Source organism: Pongo abelii, chromosome 2 (genome assembly GCF_028885655.2).
Source record: "Pongo abelii isolate AG06213 chromosome 2, NHGRI_mPonAbe1-v2.0_pri, whole genome shotgun sequence".
Classification (NCBI taxonomy): domain Eukaryota; kingdom Metazoa; phylum Chordata; class Mammalia; order Primates; family Hominidae; genus Pongo; species Pongo abelii.
The window spans coordinates 79,703,309-79,727,470 of NC_085928.1; the positions used below are offsets into that span (position 1 = coordinate 79,703,309).

The following is a 24,162-nucleotide window of genomic DNA, read 5'->3' on the forward strand; positions in this document are numbered from 1 at the left end:
CTACTTTAACATTGATTAAAAATAAGCAACATAATTTTAAAAAATCTTCCTGAATGACATTTCCTTTTATCTTCAAACCTTATACAGTGTGTGCATGTGTGTACATATAAATGAATATTATATGAGTATTAACATATCTTTTCTCTTAAATCAAATTCTTTGTCTATTGTTTTCTAGTTTCTAATTTCTACGAATTTGTGGGTGAGAGTAAAATTGGTATGTTGCAAAATGTGTTCTCTTTTCATCTTGTTAAGCCAGACACAGATTATAATATTTCTAATTTGAATGTTTATTTCAAATATGATTATTTCACCTCCCTGATTAAACTTGCAGTTAACCTTTCAAGGGTTTTATTCTGCGACTAATACCCTTAGCCAGACATACAGGATTGACCCCCATACATCTGCAGTCTCATTTCATACCACGCTGAGCTTTGCGACATGTATTTCATCTCTTTAGTCTTCTTTCTGTTTGTGCAACCTGACAGCAGAAACATACCATGAGCACCTAAGCCACAGGGCCTTTGCATATTCTATTTCCTATGCCCAGAGGTGATTGTTAAAATATTTAACCAGCAGTAGGGCATGCATACTGGTCAATCCAAAGTGACATGGGCTAGAGCAGGATTCTGGAGGCCTCTGCTGAGCCTTTTGGTTGGCTCCAGAGAGGTGTGGTGGGGTCCTGGTACAGCATGGAGATAAGTAGTAGTTAATGGGGGAGTAGTGTCCAGACATTAGCTACTCACAGGCCTATCTGCCACCTCATAAATCCATACCAAGTACTTGTCTACACTAGGAAAATTTCTTCCTTCCCTCACTCTGCAGCACATACACACACCTCATTATGTCATCTCTTCTTTTCTTCCTCTGTATCCCAGTTCCTCAGAGAAGTTTTCCCTAACCTTCCTGATGAGGACTGTTCTCATTTAGGCTTTCATAGAAACGTCTACCCCTCCACTGTACCTTTCACGTAGGCAATTTATAAATGCCCCATACTCGTTTAAACAAGGTGTCACTGGCAATAGTTGATAAATTCCATGAGTACGGGGATTATCAGTCTCCTGACAATCCCATCACCACCTCCACCTCCCTCTAGAATTGTAATCCCAGCACCGAAGAGGTACTCAATACGTTTTTATTGAATGAATGAGTTTTCAAAAATAATTTAGAGCTTCTTGGAACACATTTATATGTTTTAAATATAACCAATGTACATGTTATCTTGGGAATGGATTGTTGGGAAGATAACATTTTTTGAAAACAATCACCTTTTTTATGCCTTCTCATACACTTCCCTGAAACAATTTTCAAATGGTGGCCAGATCCCATGCTGTGACTTATCCTTTGGTTCCAGTAGAAATGCTTTTCACTCAGTTGATGTCCAGTGCAAAGATTTAATCTCCTGAGTGACTCATTCATTGTTCTTAAAGCTCTGCAAGAAACATTGCTTGAAAGCCTCCTGTGAAAGGGTATTTGGAACATTGGAGCAACCAGTGATGGGTAAACTGTGGTTCTACCTTCAGAGATTTATCAATCAATATAGTAATTTACCCCTTATCTTATTTATAAGAGTTTATAATATTCTCTTTTCCCATTACAATATTAGGACGCAGACCATGTATTTTTTTCCAAATGACATAAGGTAGAGCTTCATATATTTATTTGAATAGTTTTTGATATTAAAGATGAGGATGATAATGGCAAGGTTACTGCACAATTGTTTGCTAGAGTTTCCCGTTCCTTTCCTGAAATTCCCAACTACCTATTCTTTTTAAGTCTGTTATTCTGTTATTGCCGAATTCTTTCTAAGTTAGATTTCGTGTATGTACTGGATAGCTATAACTTCTTTGAAGAAGGAAGTACCAGTTCAATCAATGTACTCCTCAAGCCTTTGCAGTGGTCGAGTCTTACCCATTGTCCCTAGACTTCAGTGTGTGTTACTATCATTTCCTAGCTTCTCATGAGTCTTAGACATATATATGTATCAGATTAATGTATCTCATGTTTCACATGCCTTTTATGACTAGTTAGCATTGTATTTTATTTGATAATTTAAAAAATATTATTGGTTTTCCACTCTTATCTATCTATATGTGTATGCATGTTTGTATGTGTTTCATCTTTCTCCTGATTTTTGGACCACGGTTTCCTCAAATGCATGATTAGGAGAAAAACTATGGCTGTCAGTTATAAATTAAATCTAATCTAGAATGATTTCAGTTATCATTTAAATTAGTAATTGAAAATAATTGTGGACACAGGATATGTCATTGATTGAGCAGAAGAAGGAAGGAAGGAAGGCAAGATACCTGAGGCCCTTTGGTCCAAGCAGGGAAAATCAGCCACTGGAAAGGCTTGAGCAGTATAGTGATTGATTGAGGTGGAATGTGTGTCTCTCCCCCCTATATTTAAATTATTCAATAATTTTGGCCATCAATCACCTGGGACCTGATGTTGTTAAAAATAACTTCAAAAAGTCTGTTTTCTATGCACAGTGTAGCAGATACTACGTGTGCCCTACTCATCCTCTTGCCTTCATCACTTCAGTGCACACACCACCTTTAATAGCTAGCATATGCATTTCTTCCCTTTTTTTTTTCTTTTTCCACCTCTGGAGTTATTTACTGCCCTAGTAGGAGATTACAAGTACTGGGCAATTACTACTATTATGGGAATTGGTGTAAATACTCCAGCTGCCTTGCCCCTTTGCAAGAATAACTCAGGGATGACTCTTGGATGACTCTCAGGCATGGGTTCTGTAAGAACTGGACTTCCAGTCACCCATGGTGTTAGAAGCCTTTATATTTCACCCTTTCTAAGCTGCCTTCCTTTTCCTATCTTACTTCCCCATTCTGTCTGTTTTTGTTCTTCACTTCCCAAGTAAATTACTTGCACTTGAATTCATTTTGTCTTATTTGTGTTGTGAAACCCAAACTGAGACATGCAGTTTGCAGCAGTGGGGATATTGAGTGAAGGTTAAATGTCAATAGTACTACTGTAAGTTGTTAACCTGAAATTCTTAGAACAGTAGTTCTCAGTTGTATTTTCACTTGTTTCAGATTCCAGTGGACCTAGAGAGAGTGATGCCTAGGCATTCTAGCCACGATTCCATCTCTTACCTCCTACCCAGAATATATATTAGATTGCAGGCACCTAAGAACATCTTATAGGAATGATGACTTAACGTATTATTTTAAGTATATATTTTTCAAGTTGTCATATTTTTATTATTTGAGTTCTTATTATTTGGGACGTACATAATATCTGATTGCATATGCCACATGTTAGGAACCCATTGTTGGGAACCACTGTCTACAGGAGGCTGAGTTCTCTCTTTGGGTCAGTGACAGCTAAAACAGCTCAATCAGTAGCGCTGCTGAATCAGAGAGTTGTATCCGTTCCTTACTAAAGTAGCAAACTTTAAAATCATTAATTCCCTGTGTGGTACCAACTGAATTGTAGGAGTCCAGAGATTTAGGTCTGTGTATCGCACATACTTGATCGTTAACCATGCAGCTTAACTAGTTTTGAGTGGCCACTCAGAATGACACAAGACTTTCACGTAATTATTTCCTCTCAACCAACATATTCAAGTTTATGAAAATTAAAGCAAAAAAGAAAATGGTTTCATTTGCAAGGTTCTCAGACTGAACATTTTCTACCATTAGCATTTTAAAATCTGTTTTACACAGCATATATAATTGGGAGCTTTCTGCAGTTTTCTAAAAAAATAGGTCTAAGATGGACACTGATAATGCTATCTATAATTTGCATGCTTTATTAGGAATTCAGAAACTGCAAAAATTAGTGCTTCAAGATTTCTGCTTATTTGACGCTGTTAGTTTTGCCAGAATGCTATCGTTAGAGAAAATGGAAAAAGTTAGAATTTTAGGTTAATGTTTTCTTTCTTGAAATTATCTAGCAAAAGTTTTAATAATTAATATATTAAAACTTAATATTTTAGTACTGGTAAACATTTCAAATTCTATAAGATCATTTCCGTCTACCTATGAGTTACATGTTTTTTAAGTATCTACATTTCAAGTGTCCTCTATTTTGTATTAAAACATATTTGTTTTATCTGAGGGTTTTCAGTGTCTCCAAATGATAAACAGTTTTTACGAAAAGAAGAAAATCTCTTTTTTTAAGCAGCTTTTTTTTTTTTTAACGAACTTCTTTGTACATATATTTTACAGATTAAAGGATTTACCTGAAGACAAAGCATTCTATTCATCAGAGACTGGACAAGAGTTACTCTTGCATTTGGCAATTAAAGATGATGTTTCCATGGAAACAGTTGATCCTGCTTTCATTCATTGGCTGCTTAGGAGGTAAAAAAAGTCCTGTATTTTCTAAGTTGAGGTTAGAAGTATACTCGAGTCATATGCTTACATAATTTTTAGATGTTGAAATAAAACTCCACCAATAGCAAAGAAAAACAAATGTTTTTCCCCCCAAAAGGAAAATTTAAATTCTCTAATCTGATAACTGGGTTCTTATTCCTTCCCTTATTTTTGTAAGCCATTTTTATTTCCATAGCAAATATAATGACATCTGATATTACAGATCTACTATAATATTATGCTTTGGTATTATGAATATAACATCAAATTTGAGCATGTTAATTTGTGACTTTCTTTTTCCAAAGGAACTTAAAGAGGCGAGATCTCACATATAAAGGAGCATATAAATTTAAAAAGTGCTGGTATTTTCATATGTTTTACTTTTAGCAAATAACTTATCTAAAGGACCAAAACTGAATATGGATACAATTTTCTTTTTTAATTTTGGAAAATTTGAAATTTAGAATAAAGTAGAAAGAAAAAATGAAAAAATTATCATCTTTGACACATACAAAAGCAACTATTACAAATCATTTGTTGTATTTTCTTTTGTTAATTTAATTTTATTTTCTGGAGAAATAAGTAAGTGAAGAGTTTTTTTAAAATAGTGTATATATAACTAACTTATTGTTTATTTTATTTTGTTTTCCCTCTTTTTATGATATTCTCAAGCACCAAAAAAGCTGAAACAATAATACAATGAATGAATACATCTGTAGGTATCATTGAGATGTAGCTATTGTACCATTTTACTATATTTCTTCTGTATATATATGTATGAATGTGTGCTTTTTCCTTTTTTCTTAATCTGTCTACTTATTTTGGCTAACCCATTTGAAAGTAAGTTATAAAAATCATCACCCTAAAATTCAATACTCATCTCCTTAGAAGACCACTTTTCTACATAAACATAATTTCTTCATGATACCTGAGGAACCTAAGAAAAAAGTAGCTTGAGACTTTTCTAAAAGAATAAAATGAGTGCGGAATGAGGCCAAATGGAGTAGACAGGTAAAACACATGTTGTTTAAAGACATGAATAGATTGGAGTAGACTTTTGGGCTCTTATGTCAAAGTTCAAACATGCTTCAAATATTTACATGATAATATATAGCAAAAATCCATAATCAATAATAGTTACAGATTAAAATCTTTAACTTTTAAAAGAAAGATGTTTTTTATAGTTTTTACAGATTTTTATCGTGATGCCTCCATTTTGTTCCTAAAACATTTTCATTGACTGCTACTCATCAAGTACTGAGGACAAAAAGAATAGTTGTTTAAAAATTTCTGACTTTCAAATGAGCTTTGGAAAAAGTTCAATATAGTGAAATATTTTATTCTTGGAGTCTTTTCTTCATTTATAAAGTTTCAAATATAATCTCTGTTTTAGGAAAAGGAGCAAAAGTGACAGAAAATATACTGCAGCAGTATTACTGTTTATGATATTAAATTTTGTAAAAGCAATGTTGAAATTTTCCAAATAGTTGAGGAGACATTCACAGAAAGACATACTCAGAAAGAGGAAGACATACTTAGAAAGTAGAAAGGCAGCAAAAGAAAATGAGATCAGCTTTTAAAGGTTTCACATTTTTAGTTGTAATTTTACATTATGTGCAATTTGTATTGTGTTTCAGCATTTTTGAGAAATGTTTTACATATTTATGAACAAATATATAGAAAAAGCAGTGTCCACTTCAGTAAGATGTGAAGACATCATAAAGAATTTAAAGGTCAACTTATTCTCTAGATGTGGTGGTAAAACGTTATAAGGATTTGTAAGGGAGAATCGGATTAATTTACATGTAACAAATTATATGTAATTATGTATATTTTCACATATATGTACATACGTTTCCGTGTGTGTAATTATACATGTAAATATATGTAATGTATGGACCTCTGAACTTTATATTTGCCTCTTTAGGGAATTAGAAAGGCAATGGAGGCCTATGTCCATATAAATATACACTTAAGCCTATTATAATTGAGACTACAGATCATACTATATGAGATAATTTAGATTACTTTCATGAAATCATTTTTTAAAAATTATCGATACTATAATGAAGGATAAAATACATGGTCACCAAACAGGAACATTGGCTTACTTTAGTATTGTAGATTTAGTCATGGACAACACATGCCCACAAAATTCACATATTTGGGCTGCTTGTTTTCACAGTGATAGTTACAATGTATGCAAATACAGCCCAAGACTGCTGACACACATCTTCAAATGCTTTCAATCATAGCATTCATCCGTTCTATGTCATGCAAATGTGAATGAATTTCTGAACTAGTCTTCCCTTAATAGTGATTAAGGAATGCTTTGAAAGCAAAATAAACTTTTCAAGTTCTTCCTGAAATGATTGAGGAGTATTTTTCATTTGGTGGTTTTAATAACACCACTCTTATAATCACTGAGAAAATGATCAAGAATGCCTCTGGACTGCAGTTAATCTCAAAGCAGATTTGGAACGTTGTGAGTTTCTGGTGTTGGATGTGGCACTTTGAGTAAGCAATTGTCATAAACTCAAATGGCTGTCATTTCTTCTGTAGTATTTGTACACAGTGTAATATGATTTGATAGCATTGTTACTGGTAGAATGGAGATGTCACTGATCCCTGCATATAAATCTTGACATCCTCCATGTTTTTACAGATAAACTTATTTCAAATCATCCTCTCTATTGCAGCAGACTAAATCTTGAATTGCTTTTCATTTATACCATTTAAATCTTGACAGTTTATCAGAGTACACATGTGAGAATCAGTAAAAGATGCAAACATTGTTGGTGTATTTTGTTCTTATAACCTTGATCATTGATAACTCCACATATTGGATATTTTGTAAGCTTCATGGTGACTAAGAAGGCATGTGGGGAACTTAAAAAATATATTGCAAGTGCTATTAGAGTTCAACAAACATTTAAGGTTAAATACAACCCACAATTTTATTTAGTTCTTAAAATAGCAATCTCAAAAGTATCTGTTGATTAGTTAAGTGACTCCTGCAAATAAAGTGCTCACTCAAATGAATTTGACTGTTGCCTAAGTGTTAAGCTGTCTTAAAGTACTCACCACATAAAAGTGTTTTTAAATACCCCTGAGTAGGAAGTCTGTTGAAAGCAAAAGAACGGAAGCTGGTATGTTCACAAGGGGTGGGTATCATTGCAGGAGATCAAGATAGGGAGGTGTTTGCCTAGTGACAGCAACTGAGGAGAAGGTTTAAGGACGAAGCATGGAGAATTAAATGAAAGGGGCAGGCCAGAACCCAGGGTGAAGTGGGAGAGCTTACAAAAGATTGAACAGAGATGTGGAAGGATCTCTAGTGCAGCAGGATATCTTGGAAATTGAGGAAGTAGTTCAGGAAAAGGGAGAGGTGGAAAAAGAGGATGTCTGAGGAAAAGCCACTGAGGCTTGTGAGTAGGAAGCCTTGAATTACTGGAATGTAGGGCTTTAAGAGGGGAAAAAATACATTGAGGTCTATAATACTTTGATAAAACTGAATTATATTTACTTACATGTACACATGTATGCAGTTGACCCTAGCACAATATGGGTGTTAGTGTTACTGAACGGACAGTTCAGTAAATGAACCATCTGCTTTCCTGGTGCAGTAAAGCCAAACATCCACACCAAGGCTTTGCAGTGGGAGAAAGGAGAGTGTTTATTTGCAGGCAGCCAAGCAAGGAGAATTGGGCAGCTCACACTTAAGACCTGACCTCCTCAGTGTTTTATAAGCAGGAATTTTTAAAGGTAGTGATAAATTTCAGAAAAGCAGAAGTTAAAGGCCAGATCGTAAGTCAGCACATGCAGGTTATACATTGGTTTGGCTTAAAAAGGTGGGTATCTTGAAGCAAGAGGAGAGGGAGGTTACAGGTCCCTCTCCTAGATGGATTCTGGCTCTCTGATTTGAGTTTGGTTAAGAAAGTGAAGCTTTGTCTAAAAACTTGGAGTCAGCAGAAAGGACTGTTAAGGTCTGGCCTATGGGCATGACTTCCTCTGGGGCCCTCAGGAAGAAATTTAGAACCAGGAGCTGTGGTCAGGGTTCAGTCCTCATTTCCCCCTTATCTGAGGTCTATAGGCCAGAGGTTCCATTTGGTAAAGGTCCCTCTTACTGAAAAACAGCTCAGGGTCATATATTAAGATGTTGTCTTTAGTTTCTAGAGGAGCCAGACATCTTGTGACTCTAACTTCCTTGGATATTGTTTTAAGCTATTACTATGTTCTTACTTACCAAGTTGCTCATTTACTTATCAGGGCTAGCTCAGCGCCTGGAATTTCCCTTGAAGGAACTCAAGATTTTTCTTTACTTCTAGGCTTGGGAAGGCCTGGCAGGCTCCTAAGAAGGATCTCTGCCCCATCTCAGTAGGTGTGTTGACCTTCCCCCCAAGTATGAAAATCTGCGTATAACTTTTAACTCCCCCAAAACTTAACTGTTATACTTAGAGCCTACTGTTGACCAGAACTCTTACCAATAAAATAGTCAATTAACACATATTTGGTATGTTATATGTATTATATTCTGTATTCTTACAGTAAAGTAAGCTAGAAAAAAGACAATGTTATTAAGAAAATTATAAGGAAGAGAAAATGTAGTTACTATTCATTAAGTGGAAGTGGATCATCCTAAAGGTTTTCATCCTCATCTTCTTCACATTGAGTAGACTGGGGAGGAAGAAGAAGGGGGGGGTTGCTCTTGCTGTCTCAGTGGTGGCAGAGGCAAAAGAAAATCCATGCAAATGTGGACTTGTGCAATTCAAAGCTGTGTAGTTCAGAAGTCAACTGTATTTACATGCATATCTGTGTGCATTCCAGGCTTGCCCATGTTGTAGATGACACAGTGGGGTCTAGAGCTTTTCAGGTACTTGTTCAAAGTCACATAGCTTGTTATTGACTCAGTAGGGCTTTTTCTAGACTGCCTGAATCTTCATCTAGGGGGTTTTCAGCTGCACTAAGCCTTTCATCTGTATGGTGTGTTGTACATTCTTCTACAGAAAAGAACCAAGTGGTTCCTCCTTGGTGGTGGGTAAAGGAGACTGTTGATACTTATCAGCGATTGGGAGACAGATGTGCGTGTGCACAAAGACCTGGGTGTGCACTGAGAGGAGTTGAGGAGAGTTGTCTTTTGAAAATACCTCTGAAGATTTTCAACTAGTAAGTGTTCTCAAGGTGAAAAGCCTTAAGTGAATGGTCAAACGCTGAACTTCCCAGGAAGGTTGGGTTGCTGAAAGGAAAATGAATTCTTTCAGATAGAGCTGCTTCTAAGTCAAAAAAAACTTGAGGGTTCATTGAGATCAACTGGCTAGGAATTTCCTTGACATGCCAATTGGCTTAGTGAATCAGAATTTCATTCACAGTGTAGATATTTGATATGTTCAAGCCCTGGCTGCTATGTTCACCTACCTTGTTTTTCCCTCTTGAAGACTGTACACTGCTCTTTTGGAATGAATAGTGAACACATACTAATGGTTTCTTGCATCAAATAATTCTTGCTGATTTATTTCACCCACTACTGAGTGTTTGGGAGATTGGGTCCTTAAACAGGATGTGCATTTCCTTTATAGTATGTGTATGCCATCTTGCCAATAATGATATGAGTTTGATGGTATGAAAATGCTCACCAGTGTGGAAAGAGGCCATTTCCTCATGATTATCAGTTGCCAGTCATTGTCTTGAAGCTTGCATACAAGTAATGGCCACTGTCACTTGACCATCTTCAGAGGTAGGCCCTGTGTGAGGTATTTTACATATGTTTTTCTGTAATTCTCATTTCAACTGTGCAGTGTCTATCTCCCACATACTTTCTATGTTCTTTTTCCTCTGAGTTTTAAAAATTTTCTTTTTGCTTGATATAACATTCAGACTCTATGGAGTGAAAAATCCTGTGGGGTATCCCTTGAGGGTCCCTTCCTCTATTAACTAGAGCACTTTTCCAATGTTTATTCTTTTCAAACTTTCCACATACCCAACTCCCTCCCCACATCCAGAAATTCAAAGCTTGAACATAAGAAAATATTCATTTCTAAGGACCATTTCTGCATTCTGTATTACTTTCGAGGCAAAATTCTAACTCAAAAAATGGTTGCATATTTTAATTTGAGAACTGGCAGAGCTCCCTGCTCTTGTTTTGTTAGGCCTAAGTTGCTGTGTGTCATCTCTTTTCCCACAGATAGGTATGTAAAACCATTTATTTTCACTTCTCTGCATTTTGCTTCCTTTGAATATCAACCAATACTAAGTTTGAGACAATGCATAGTGACAGAACTCTGTGGTTACAAATCTAACACTGGATACTATTTTAAATAGAGATATTTTAAATTTAAAATTATTTTGCGAGAACTATATACAGTAGAGAAAAATCAAGTTACACATGCATCCCTACATATATAAGCATCTGGTTGTGTAATTGGATGTAACTATGGGAGAAGATAGAGTCATTTTATCTTTTGTGGTGTTATTCTTATCATTTTAAAGCAGTGTCACGTTAATGAACAACTTTTAGAAGTTATTTGCCAACTGTGGTAAGGAAAAGTATAGCCCAGATATTTTCCTAAGGTGGCTGATTGTGTAATGGTTGCCAGTTTTTTCATTTGGCCTAAGACCAACTAATAATGGCTACAAAACATCGTATTAATTTCTTTGAAGAGTGTACAGTGAAATGGCAAATGACTTCTAGAAATGGAGAGATTGTTAGAATTTATTTCTCTATCAGTAGATAAATATATAAATGAAGATTATTCAACATCCTTATTATTGATTCCTTGGTCTGTCAAATTGTTGACAATTATTGGAGGATATTATCACTGCCATTGCGTTACAAATTCGGTTGTCCAATTTTGTATCATTGTGATCCCACTATGCACATGTGATTTCATGTTAGACGGTTAAGTCCGAAATATTGGTGAATATGACATCTTTCCTCAATGTTCTATTAGTTTTGAAAAAATAACACTTTATTAAATATTAAACACTGATTTTTGGTTATACTACATTGTTGATATTTATCACTTGAAAAGAAGGAAAACAATAAACCTGATGTTGACCAAAAAAAAAAAAAAAAAAGTCAAAAAAATTCTGTACCCCTAGCTGGCCATTAGACGTCCCAATGTGTTTCCAACTTTTGCCTGGCAACTAAGGAAGTAAGCTCTTATCTTGGCATTTGACTTATTACTTTCTCTTTATACCATGTGGGTTTACTTTATTTATAGGACTAGGGGTGACAAAAGTAATATTCCTACCTGTCACTTTAATAGGAGGCAATTTATTCCTCTTAACTACAAGGACAGTTCAAAACAAACTTTTTGCACGGGCTGACCTGGGCCTCAGCTAATGGTGAGTGCCCTTGTAAAACTATTTCTTTTTAGGAAGCTGCTCTTTTTTTTTTTGGACTGCTTGCACAGCCATTGAAGATCCAGCCCTTATTTGTGGAAGCTCTTGAGGGCTAGTTATGGGGGTGTGAAATGGTGTGTTAACACATGAAACCATATTCCGTGAACTTTGTGACTGTTTGATGCCTTTACCTGGACAGCTTTTTAGTGTCTGCTGACCTGAGAGAGTGGAATATGTAGGCTGCCATTTTATAAATGGCTCTGGTTAGTTACTCATTGTTTATTCTAAGCATGTGTACATTATTTGCTCCTCCAGTCTTATAAGCAGGGAGGTTGTGGTGAAAGCTGCTATTGGCTGAACTTAAGGCATCAGGCAACTCTGGGATCAGTTGCTGCCATTGTAACATTGATTGGTGTCACTTGTGGACATGGAAGCACTGGTACGATTAAAGTTTTAGTCCAAAAGCACATGAATCCTGGGAATAGTCTTTTCCTTTTTTACTTTGTTCACGGCAACATCATGCATTCTGTCTTGTTCTGAAAACTTTTTTGGCTGAAAGGGCAGTCTGAGTATGTCACCCAGTAAGTAAAGAGAGATGGCAACATTTGTGTGTTTTTACGTTAGCCTTAAGCTTTTGAAGCAGAGCTCCTAGATTTTGTCTCCAAATAAGTTTTTCATTATTAAATTTTTTAGTGGATATTAAAATACCTTGCATGACTTCTTCACTCTATGGCAAAATAGAACTTTTCATTCTTATCCCATGAGTGTGTGTGAGCGAGTGTCTGCACACTTGCAAGCGATATTTAAGCTCAGACATATGTACAAAACGAGAGAGAAGTGGTATTAAGTGGAGCATAATTATGTAGATAATTATGAAGCATTGACTGTTGAACAGTGTACTGTGTGGGTTTCTGAGTGAACATCTATTTTTTCGTTAAGGAATAATTTTAGTGCAGCATATACAAGGCCACAAATGACATGTTTCTTTCTTTCTTTGTTTTTTTTTTTGCTTCATTATGCAGCCAAACAAATAAGAATACTCAGTGCTATGGACATTATTTCTATTATGGGAGAAGAGAAACAACAGTATAAAAGAATCTAATGCTTTTTTTCTGCCTCATGGGGTTTTTGAAAGCTCTTTGCTGCTTATTTTGTTGAGTTTCCCATTGATATTACTTTGGTGAGTAATTATTTGAAGAAAGGGTAGAAAGTAAATACTTGCTGGAGAGTTGTCTCTCAATGGGAACTGATCCAGTGGGCATTATACTGATTCCCCCTTTTCCCCCTCTTTTTGAAGTTACTACCTTCCACAGATTAATAGGGACCTTTTGTCTCAGACTTAATACTTGCATTTGTTTGCTCAAACCAGATAACTGAACACAGGTACCAGTATTCACAACTACCATGAAGATAATGACAATTCCATCCTATTTTTCAGGCCATGTATATGGGAGGCTATAATGAATAAAATCACGTATTAGACTGCTTCCCATAAATTACGATTCCTCAGTCAGAGGTAATTAAAAGTTTGATGCAGCGCTAAGTAAAAAATATGCAATAATAATATCAAATAACATTTATTGTATTGCCACTGCTGCAGTGAAAAAATACTGCTTATCTTTGCATCAAAAGTCCTATATTATAGATATCATTCCCATATAACAGTAGAGAATTCAGTGGCTCAGAGAGCTTAAATGACTTGCCTAAAGCTAAATGGAATATTAGTGGGAAAAAAAAAATCATGTTTATTGTGGTCCGGAGCCACTGTTCCTCCTAGTAGACATGATCCTTCCTAAAGCTGGGGTCAGCAGAATTTTTCATAACATGTGCTAGATAGTAAATATTCTCAGCTTTGTGGGCCATGTAGTCTCTGTCATAACTACTCAACTCTGCCCTTGTAATGTGTAAAACAGCTATAGACAATATATAAACAAGTCAATGTGGCTGTGTTCCAATAACATTTTATTGAGGGACATTAAAATTCAAATTTTATATAATTTTCACATGTTATGAAATGTTCCTTTGTTTTTAGAGACAGGGGTCTCACTTCACGCAAGCTGAAGTGTAGTGGTAAGATCATAGTTCACTATAACCTTGAACACCTGGGCCCAGCAATCCTCTGGCTTCAGCCCTCCCAAGTAGCTGGGACTACAGGCACACCACCACGCCAGGCTAATTTATGTATTTATTTATGTTACTTCTTGTAGAGATGTGTTGAATTGAATTTCTGATAAAGTGGGATTATACTTAGATGTACCTTCAAGACTTTATGCCTTGAAGGATAAAGGGCAAAAATATTCCAGGAGGAAGAATGACATAAATCAATCCAAGATATGTTATTTGATAAACCAACTTATTTTGCAAGTAATTATATGTGAATTTCTTGCTGACATCCATGGATGTCTTACTCCCTGTAGGGCTGTAGTCTATGAATGTGGAAATTGTGCTCTATCGATATGGAACTGCTGAGTTGAAGATTGCTAGACCTTTGTTTTTTGTTTGTAAGAGGTGAAATTTGACTTTATGCCTAAATCTCTGGATTTTTTTTAAATGAAGCCATTCAATTTAAAGGAAGTGTTTTCTCTCCTCCTGAAATTCTTTGATCCAAATTTAAGAAGTGTTCAAGATAGATTTGGCCCAATAGCCACCATCGTGCAGCTCTGCAAACCCAAATTCCCAGTATCTATGATAGGTCATATACGTATCATATGATTGTAGAATTTGTGATTTGCAAAAACTTGAAAAAAACAAACTAGCCCAGGTTCTGTCTGAAAAGCAGACCCAAAGCTCAAACTGAGATGAAGGGACCGAGATGTGGAATGTGTCCAGGCAGCCAGCAGGTGACTGGTTTGAATCCTAACTTTGGAAGATTTAGATTAAAGTAAGAATTGCTTGTTGATTACTTGTTAACTAAATTCATAGCTTGCATAAATGATTTCTCATAGATTTGGGGATATTTTGACAAAAGATACATTCCGTAGGAATAGTAAGGCCTTTGCAAATGCTGACCCTTCTTGAAGGTAACTTTAACCACAGTAAACATTCTTAGAGATTTGAGTAAGTGAAACACCAAGCAGAACTCAGCATTTTTTATTTTGTTTTGTTTTAATGTCTCAGGCAGCTGTTACTTTCAAACAAGTCATTAAAATGCAGAAAAGGGACTTTAGTTCAGCACTCTGAGGTTTGCAAAAGATTACTATTAGGGTGCTATTGCTGTTGAAAGTGCTATTTTTGTATGTACTTTCATGAAGCTAGTCCTGTCTTGTACTTGTATTGATGGTACTCAGAAGGGTGTGCACGGGGTGTAGGTGATCAAGAATCTGCAAACTGCTTAACAGAAATAACTGCCTAATGACAGTGGATGCCTCTGTAAGGACACAGTAAAGGTGTTTCGTGAGAGTCATAGACACATTCATTGAATTTGCTTCTGTTGTATGTTCATATTTTTATATAATGAATTGTTTTATAGTTGGATGCATAAATTACAGTTGGAGATAAGTGTATCTGATTAGGGTGGTCTCAGGAAAGTCCGAAGTCTTTCTGTGATCAGCTATAACATTTTGTAAATTAAAACCATCTGCAATGATGCTTAAGTAAACACACCTACAGACCCAGGGAGATTCCCAGACAACTGCTAATTTACCAAGTTTTCATATGTATATATATGAAAACATATATATGTGTATATATATATATGTATATAAAATAGGTATGCTAAGAGGTTAGAAGAAGTGTGTGTTAAATATGGTTACTATCTTCTGAAAGTATAAAGCCCGGGGATGAGGATGATAAGAGTGAAAAACAAGTAAATGTAATATATTATAGGATAACGATATTGTGATGAGTAAAATACACAAACATTGTTCTAGGAATTCAGAATGAGGAATGATTACTACAAGGGAGATAATGAGGGAGGATGAATGAAAGTATTGAGAGCAGAGTTTCCTCAGACTTCCTTACACAATTTGGTGGCTTCTCATACATACTACCAAATGCTTCTTCCAAAACGGTGGTACCAAAAAAGTATAGAGAGATTCCAGTTTAACTCATCCTCTCTAGCCCTGTGGGTTACTTATTTATAATCTGTGCCATTATTAAGGAAAGCAATAAGAATTAAAAGGAAGCCGGGCACAGTGGCTCATGCCTGTAATCCCAGCACTTTGGGAGACCAAGGTGGGTGGATCACGAGGTCAGGAGTTTGAGACCAGCCTGGCCCACATGGTGAAACCCTGTCTCCACTAAAAATACAAAAATTAGTCGGGCATGATGGCGTGTGCCCATAATCCCAGCTACTCAGGAGGCTGAGGCAGGAGAATTGCTTGAACTCGGGACATGGAGGTTGCATCACTGCACTCCAGCCTGGGCAACAGAACAAGACCCCATCTCAAAAAAAGAGAAAGAAAAGGAGCACCACTTTTTTATTCAGAGTGCTTAATAGTCACTTAGAATTAGGTGATTTAGCAAATTCAAAGTGTGTAATACTGGGCCTAGCATCCCATGTTTATTTTCCCTCCATAGGTTGACATTTTAGAATGTCCAGGTGTTTATTAACTAAGAATATATAATGAAGAGGGATTTTGTTCCATACTGTATAGCTCTAAGAAACAGTGCTTTTCAAAGCAAAATAAAATGTGTTTTTGTTTGCCAACATTATTGGCAATACACAGTATTTCTCTTCTCCCTGAGGCTACAGAGGTAGCAGTTCAGTAGATTTGAGGAGGGCTCTCTTGTCTTTACTGTATCTTGGGGCCCAGTGATACTCTTTCAATTTTTAAGATGCTTATATTTTTTCTTACATTGCCAAGGTTGGTTTCATTCCTAAGAAAAGGAAATGAAATAAATATCTTGCAGTTGTCACCCATTCCCTCCTAAAATAATCTGGGGCACTGGTGGCAGGAGAGAAGGTTTCTAGACCAAAGCTTATCAAATTGGGGATAAGAACCCATTGATGTTGTGATGATATGAACATAGTAGTAGTTTATGTCTAGCATTTTTAAAAGTAGGATAAAGCACATCAGATGGAATAGAATAGAGTAGAATAGAATATAAAGGAAAAAAGTAACAGTTCAGCATTCAATAAGGATTAGTATTATTTGAAGAAATCTTTTTATCAGTTGTGTGTTTACTTTATCCATTGTATGTTTATCAGTTGTGTGATTACTGTGTCTACAATAAATCATGATGATAATTACATTTTTAATTGTAAATCAGTTAAAAATGAATTTAACAAATGTAAGCCTAGGCAACTCTAAGACATACCCCAATCCGCACCCCATAGTTCCAGATGCGTTTTGGGGAAAGTTGTTGTAATAGTCCGTTTTCATACTGCTATTAAGAACTGCCAGGGACTGGGTAATTTATAAAGAAAAGAGGCCTAATTGAATCACATGGCTGAGGAGGCCTCAGGAAACTTACAATCATGGCAGAAGGCAAAGAAGCAGCAAGGCATTTCTTCACAGAGTGTCAGGAAGGAGAAGAGCCGAGCCAAGGAAGAAGAGTCTCTTATAAAACCTTAAGATCTCGTGAGAACTCACTCACTATCACTAGAACAGCATGGGCAAACTGTCCGCATAATTCAGTTACCTCAACACATGGGGATTATGGGGATTACAATTCAAGATGAGATTTGGGTGGGGACACAAAGCCTACCCATATCAGTTATCCTTTCTGTTCTGCTTCCTTAGACCTCCATATCTTACCCCACAACCCAACTCAATCCCTCTCAGTAGTCTGGAAGTATAAAATCAGGATCCTCACTTAAGAAAAGAAACAGGGAGGCCAGGCGCAGTGGCTCACGCCTATAATCCTAGCACTTTGGGAGGCCGAGGTGGGTGGATTGCCTGAGCTCAGGAGTTCGAGACCAGCTTGGGCAACACGGGGAAACCCAGTCTCTACTAAAATACAGAAAGTTAGCCGGGTGTGGCAGCTTGCACCTGTAATCCCAGCTACTCAGGAGGCTGAGGCGGAAGAATTGCTAGAAGCCAGGAGGCGGAGGTTGCAGTGAGTCGAGATTGGGCCACTGCACTGCAGCCTGGGTGACAGAACAAGACTCTTAAAAAAAAAAAAAGAAAGAAAAGAAAAGAAAAGGAAACGGAGAGAGAAGTAGATGGTGTTTATACAACTCACACATTTACAAACACAGTGCTGGCTTCTGCTTACTAAGGTGGGGGCAGGAATAGAGTATGCTCTTTTCTACCTTATGAGATTACAGCTGTAAAATACTACAAAATACAATCACTAAGTCGTATTAGTTCTTTTTTTTTTTTCTTAGAGATGGGGTCTCACTCTGTTGCCCAGGCTGGAGTGCAGTGGTGTGTTCATGGCTCACTGCAGTTGCAAACTCCTGGGCCCAAGTGATCCTTCCATCTCAGCCTCTTGAGTAACTGGGACTATAGGCATGCACCACCATGCCCCACTAATTGTTATTTATTTGTAGAGATGGAGTCTTGCTATGTTTCCCAGGCTTGTCTCGAACTCTTGGCTTCCTGTGATCCTCCTGCCTTGGCCTCCCAAAGTGCTGTGATTATAGGTGTGAGCCAGCACACCAGGCCTAGTATTAGTTCTTAATGGCTTTTCCATTGCAACTAATTTACAAAAGGAATTCTTTATTGGATAATTATTTGCTCATAGAAACAGTGACCTTGAACTAGAGTTTGATATGAAACATTCTTTCTAAGATACATAAAGGGAATTGTGTCTGGTCCTAACAGGCCTTGACCTGAACCCTTTGTTAAAGAATAGAAACTGTTAGAAATAATGGGTTCCATAATAGAAATGAAATCATCTCTATTAAAACCTTTGAAAGTAATGTGTTAAAGAAATATTTTAAAAAGAGTTGATTAATGCACTCTTTTCATATGGTGGGTGAGAACCTTGTGAATTTGCACATTTCAAAAATGTACAATGAAAGTATAATAGAAAGAGGGAATGTAAGTGTTGTTTTTTTTTTCAGATAAATGGACCATTGACTGTTCTCCTGGTGTATTGTACACATTGCATATTGCATCTAACAATGGCATTCTAACTTTTTTTTTTAATCATGTGGGGTTGCTATTAAGCTGTCTAGCAAGAAAGGTGTAATTATGGTCTGAGAATTATAGAAGGATGTCATGGAGGTTCAAAAACATTAAAGCTCACATTCATAAAAAGAAAATAGCATGAATTTAAATACAGAAAGCTATGAAGTACTTTGAAAACATTTTAATCTCCCAAGACTCCAACCCATCTCCTCCCACCCTGTTTTTCTGCCAAAAACATTATGTCTTGCACTATACCTATAAATTAACCATTTCATTCAACTGCAAAGAACATTTCAACAAGCAAAAGTATAGCCGTTGGATTTAAACAGTGTCAACATAAAATATTGGGCACTTTTAGAAGTACTCTCAAGTCTTTTCTTTTACAGAATTATAGTACAGATTAATGTTAATCAGTCCAGTGAAATAGATCATACCTTTAATCAAACTCTGCGATTAATTTATGAAAGCAAAGTGCCAAAATCAAGATACTTAGCCTTAAACACAAACCATTTTGTACGTATATTTTTATATGTGTGGACATTTTTGTGTTTCCTTAGGCAGGTTGCAATTAGAGGATGAATGCAATTCCTGGTAAAATCTCCCATGTTTTGAAAGGGCTCTGCCATTCCAGCGAGCAGTATTGTTTTACTTGAACATTTATTTCTAGGTCCTGTGAAGCTTAACCAGTCCCTGTCAGTTCCAATTCCCTAATTATTGAATGCCACTTCCCATGCAATTTCTTTATTTCCTGTTTTATTTATAAAATCATGTAGTGAACTATTAATTTCTCAATGTAAAGGGTTTTCATCACTTTTATTGGTATTATTTTGCTATCATACTCCAGGTGCATGCTATATCCTCTAGCACTTTTTCTTTTAACTTAATTGCTTGCTAACATTTCCAGATGTGGAAAACAGACACATTAGTTATTCCTAATAAGTATTTTATTTTCCTTTCTCATCTGAAGTGTATTATATTACCTTTTCCTTTTTTTCTAGAGCATTGGTTACAGTATAGCTTTTAGCTGCAGGTGACAAAATGCATTAGAGTTTTATTTTTCCAACACATGATGTTTGGAATTATGTGGTTCATGTTGGTTCAGGAACTCAAAGATGTTAGAGCTCTGGGTTGCCTTTTCTGTAACATACTCTGTGTGCGTGTGTGTGTGTGTGTGTGTGTGTGTGTGTATTTATGCACATATATGAATATATATTTTATACACACACACACACACACGTATAGTGTTCTCCCTCATGGTGTTCACTTGGTCGCAGTAGTTCCCAGCATTCTTTCCTCATGTGAAAGTTTCCATATCAAAAAGGAAGGAAAGCAAGGTCAGCATTTTATTTACTTCAAAACAAAATCAGAGTAGAGACTTATCTAGAAGTTCTTAGAAGGTTAACCCATTGTTAAAGGTTGAATCGTGCTGCTACCCCACCCCCATCCTCAATTCATATGTTGGAATCTTAAACTCCAGTACCCTACTATTTGAAAATAGAGTCATTGCTAATGTCATTAGTTAAGATGAGGTCATTAGAGTGGGCCCTCATCCATTATGACTGGTGCCCATATGAAAAAAGGGGAAATTTGGACACAGAGACACACATAAAGGGAAGATGATATGAAGAGAGATACAGGGAGAAGATAGCCATCTACAAGCCAAGCAGAGAGGTCTGGAACAGATCCTTCTCTCACAACCCTGAGAAGAAATCAACCCTGCTAACATCTTGATACAGACTTTCAGCCCCCTGAACTGTGAGACAAAAAATTCTGTTTTGGAAGCCACCCAGTCTGTGGTACTTCGTTATAGCAACCCTAGAAAATGAATACACCCTCTTGGGCTTTTAGTGGTCTCATAAGCCAATCTCCCCTGGCTACCCTGCTTCCCAGCCGAGAATGACAAAGAGTTCTGGAAAGCTAGTATCTCTGGAGCTTTCAGTCTCCACAGTGAAAGGCTGACTCTAAGGGCTGGGAAGAAGGGCAGGCGATAGCTATTGAGTGGACTACCAGCAGCATCTGCCACAGCCAGTTTTTCACATGTGGCACATGTCTGGCATTCAGATATTTGTTAAAGAAATGAAATATTCTAAGATCGAATACTTTATCTTCCTCTGACATTGGAAGCATATAAATGGAATTTTATTTTGGTCTTGTTTCTTTGGCATTTTCCAGCTTTAAACTACCATTGCCAAAATAGAAGATATCTCATTTCTAAAAAAAGTTTCCATCTTTTAAAAGTTTTTTCCTAAAGAATAGTGGGGCCTAGAATATGGATCTTATTTCATTGGCGGCATATGATTTTACTTTCTTTGACCCAGGCTAGAGCTTACTCTGTTTGGGTTTGATGCCTTGTATGTGCATGGAATATTCCTTTCTAAATCCATGTCCTCTTAAATTCTGTCTTTAATTGCATTGCCTACCCTTACACCCTGTTGTGATTTACCCTGTGTTTTGAAATGCACTGCTGGTTTTTGTTTTCCATGTAGATGTGACATAAATCAGCAAGGAAAAATAGGATGTGCTTTCCTGTTCCCTAGGAATTTCAGATATCATCACTGTCTTTTAGGAATTTCATTTCTTTTAGTAGAGTAATGCAGCTTGCCCAGAATCCCTTGTCTATGTTTTCTTTGTCAGTCTTCATAAAAATTGTGTAGAGTATGACCATTAGAATTGATTGTCTGCGGTCTGATCTTTTACGTGACATTACCTTAGGAGCTCATAAAGCTTGTACTTACATTCAAAGGCAGTTTTTCCTTGTTGCCTATAGGTATTTGGGGGGAAAAATAACACCTTAGGATTGGATTTTTGGACTTATTAGTCCTGTTCGGAAGTATGATGTGCCCCTTATTTTAGGTTGTACATTTGAAATGGAGCTTTGGAGCCAGGCTAGCATGTCAAAAAAATGCCCCGTCACAAAAAGTAAAGTTTAGCATCAATCTGAATGTTACACTGAATCCATTAGTTAGGCAAAAGGCCCCCTTCTGTTTTCAGAGAGGGTGCTTTTTACTGGTTATGAATAGCTATGTGAATAGTCAAGGCTCTGTCTTTTTGAGGATCAAAATTCATTTTGAAGAAAATGTTGGATAATTTCTTTTAGATTAGCAGAGACTTCAGAATCTATTCCTTTTAAGTTTATATTGCTGGCAAGAGACTAGAACATGAAACGCCAGCATCTCTCATCACCTATTTCATTCCCGTGAAGCAAGATTGAGTGGCCTTGTCTCTTTTCTGAGTATGAAGCATGCACTGACCTGTCACGTTTGATTATTATTTTGTACTTACTTTTTAAGAGGCATTGGAGGCTCCCAAATGGCTGCTGATGGGCTGAAAGCCTTTAGTAGCCTTAAATTTCAGAGATGGCAGATATGTGCCTCATAGGCCGTTAACTCCAGCACCATCAGGAAATACTGAAGTTGAAAAAGCAGGCTGTTGGTTAATTTTCACGTCTGACCATATTGAGAACAGTGTGGCTTCATGGAAAGGGAAACAAACCAAGAATATGAATACTCGGGTTGATATCAGGTCTTTCACCAAGAAACTCTGTTGCTATGGTCAGGTCATTTAACCTTTCTAGGCCTCACTTCTTCTGGGGAGGCCAAACCATGTGCAAGGTGAGAAGATGAGCTCTGAAATTAAAATCTTAGCTTTATAAATCACTAGCTGTAAAATAGTATCTGCCTCATATAGAGTTATTATGAGGATTGTTTCGTTCATCTTATTCATTCTACAGACAGATATTGAATATCTACCATGTTTTAGGAGCTGAGTATACAGCACTGAATTCGATACAAATAAATAACAAACACATACAGAAACGTGTAGTGTTTATGTAGAAAGATCTCGTGAGGTTGTGAGATGTGCTTTGATATCTGTGACTGGTGGAAATGAAGGGTGTATAATGACTTTAGATGAGGGAGAATGTGGATGGTCACATTTAAGCTGAGAAAGCGACATTTATGCTAAATTCTGAATGACAAAAAGAAACCAAAACACAAGAAGAACACGTGTGTGAGCCCAGAAGTGACACGAAGCCCAGCGTGTCTGAGAAGCAGGAACAAGAGCAGTGTGGCTGGACCTCAGAGATCAGGAGCTGGGGTCAGGGGAGCTTGAGATAGGAGAAGCAAAGGATGTAAATAGCTGCTTAGTGTGCCTGGCACATAGTTCATGGTGCCTGGTTCAATAAATGTTAGCAAATTAGTAGTTATTATCCTTCTCTCAAAAGGATATCAGAAGAAAATGCTCCTAGTAGTTTAACATTCTTATTTAAAATTAATAGTGGCCTCTGGAGAAGCCATGTAGCATCGTTTGGGACATGACTTTTATTAGATAATGATAGGATGGGTATTTGAGTTTTTATTGTGACCACTTGGAGGAAATTTTTTGAACACCTCTCTTTGCCTTTTTCATTTAAACCACTGCTTTCTTATCTCTACTAACCTTTCTTCTTTTGGTTTATCTCCCCAACTTTCCTGTTATTTCCAAATTTATACCATTATGTTAATGCATTATTGCTTTCAAGCTGTACATACATCAGAATTTGTCAGGAAAAAAGATGCTATCCCATCTCATAAATAATGAAATATATGTTATCAGAAGTAAATCAGAAGCTATTATACTAGAAAAATGTTAGGAAATGTTCACTATATTTACAAATATTTGTAAAAAGATATCACAAATATTTTCGACTTTCTAGGACAATTAATTCAATTAATAGAACAGAATGGCATTTTTGTTTTTACTTATTATTTCTATTCAGTGAATTGGTTGAGGGGCAAAAATGAAGAAAATAGCAATATTGCCTCTTTTAAATTAGGAATGTTAGTAGCAATTTTAAAATCCATTTCTTCTGGAAGTTGCTGTTTCCTAAAAAGGGAAACGGAAGCTTTTTTTTTTTTTCCTTTGGCAATTTCCCGTGATAGAAGTAATGATCAGGTAAAGATCAGAGACTAAGGGGGATAGCAAGCTGCTTTCTTAAAGGATGGTGGGGATTAGTAAGGGCTAATTGTGTGGTGATGTTGTGGTGCAAAGTTGCCCCGAGTCAGCTGAGCTGTGAGCTTGCCCTTCTAACAGTCTTTGAGTTCAAGAAGTTTCCAAACTATCCTCATTTTTGATAATTTGCTAAAAGGACTTACAAACGTTGCTGAAAACTGTTATACTCACAGTTATATTATTTACAGGGAAAGGATCCATACTAAAATCAGCTAGAGGAAGACACACATAGGGCAGAGTCTGGAAGGTTTCAAATGCACAGCTTTTATTGTCCACAGGACATCTGACCCTTCCGGTATTGATGTGTGACAATACTCAAGGAGTGTGATAGCCAACCAGGAACTCGTTGAGCCTCCGTGTCTAGAGTTATTTATTGAGACCTCATTATGTAGGTGTGACTGACTGGTTGCACATGTGGTTGAGCTCAGTCTCCACGTCATTTGATACCACGTGACCCAAATCTCTCACCCTTAA

At 36.6% G+C, this 24,162-nt stretch overlaps 1 protein-coding gene across 4 annotated transcripts in view; it reads left to right on the forward strand.

Moving 5' to 3' along the window:
* The window catches only part of CNTN3 (contactin 3), a 353,908-nt gene that overhangs the window by 93,418 nt on the left and 236,328 nt on the right, over positions 1-24,162 (forward strand). For all 4 annotated transcript variants that reach the window (XM_024245434.3, XM_054551883.2, XM_054551884.2 and 1 more), the window contains exon 2: positions 4,196-4,330. In XM_024245434.3, coding sequence (XP_024101202.3) covers positions 4,276-4,330 — 55 coding nt within the window. In that variant the 5' untranslated portion in view covers positions 4,196-4,275. The remainder of the gene's footprint in view (positions 1-4,195; positions 4,331-24,162) is intronic.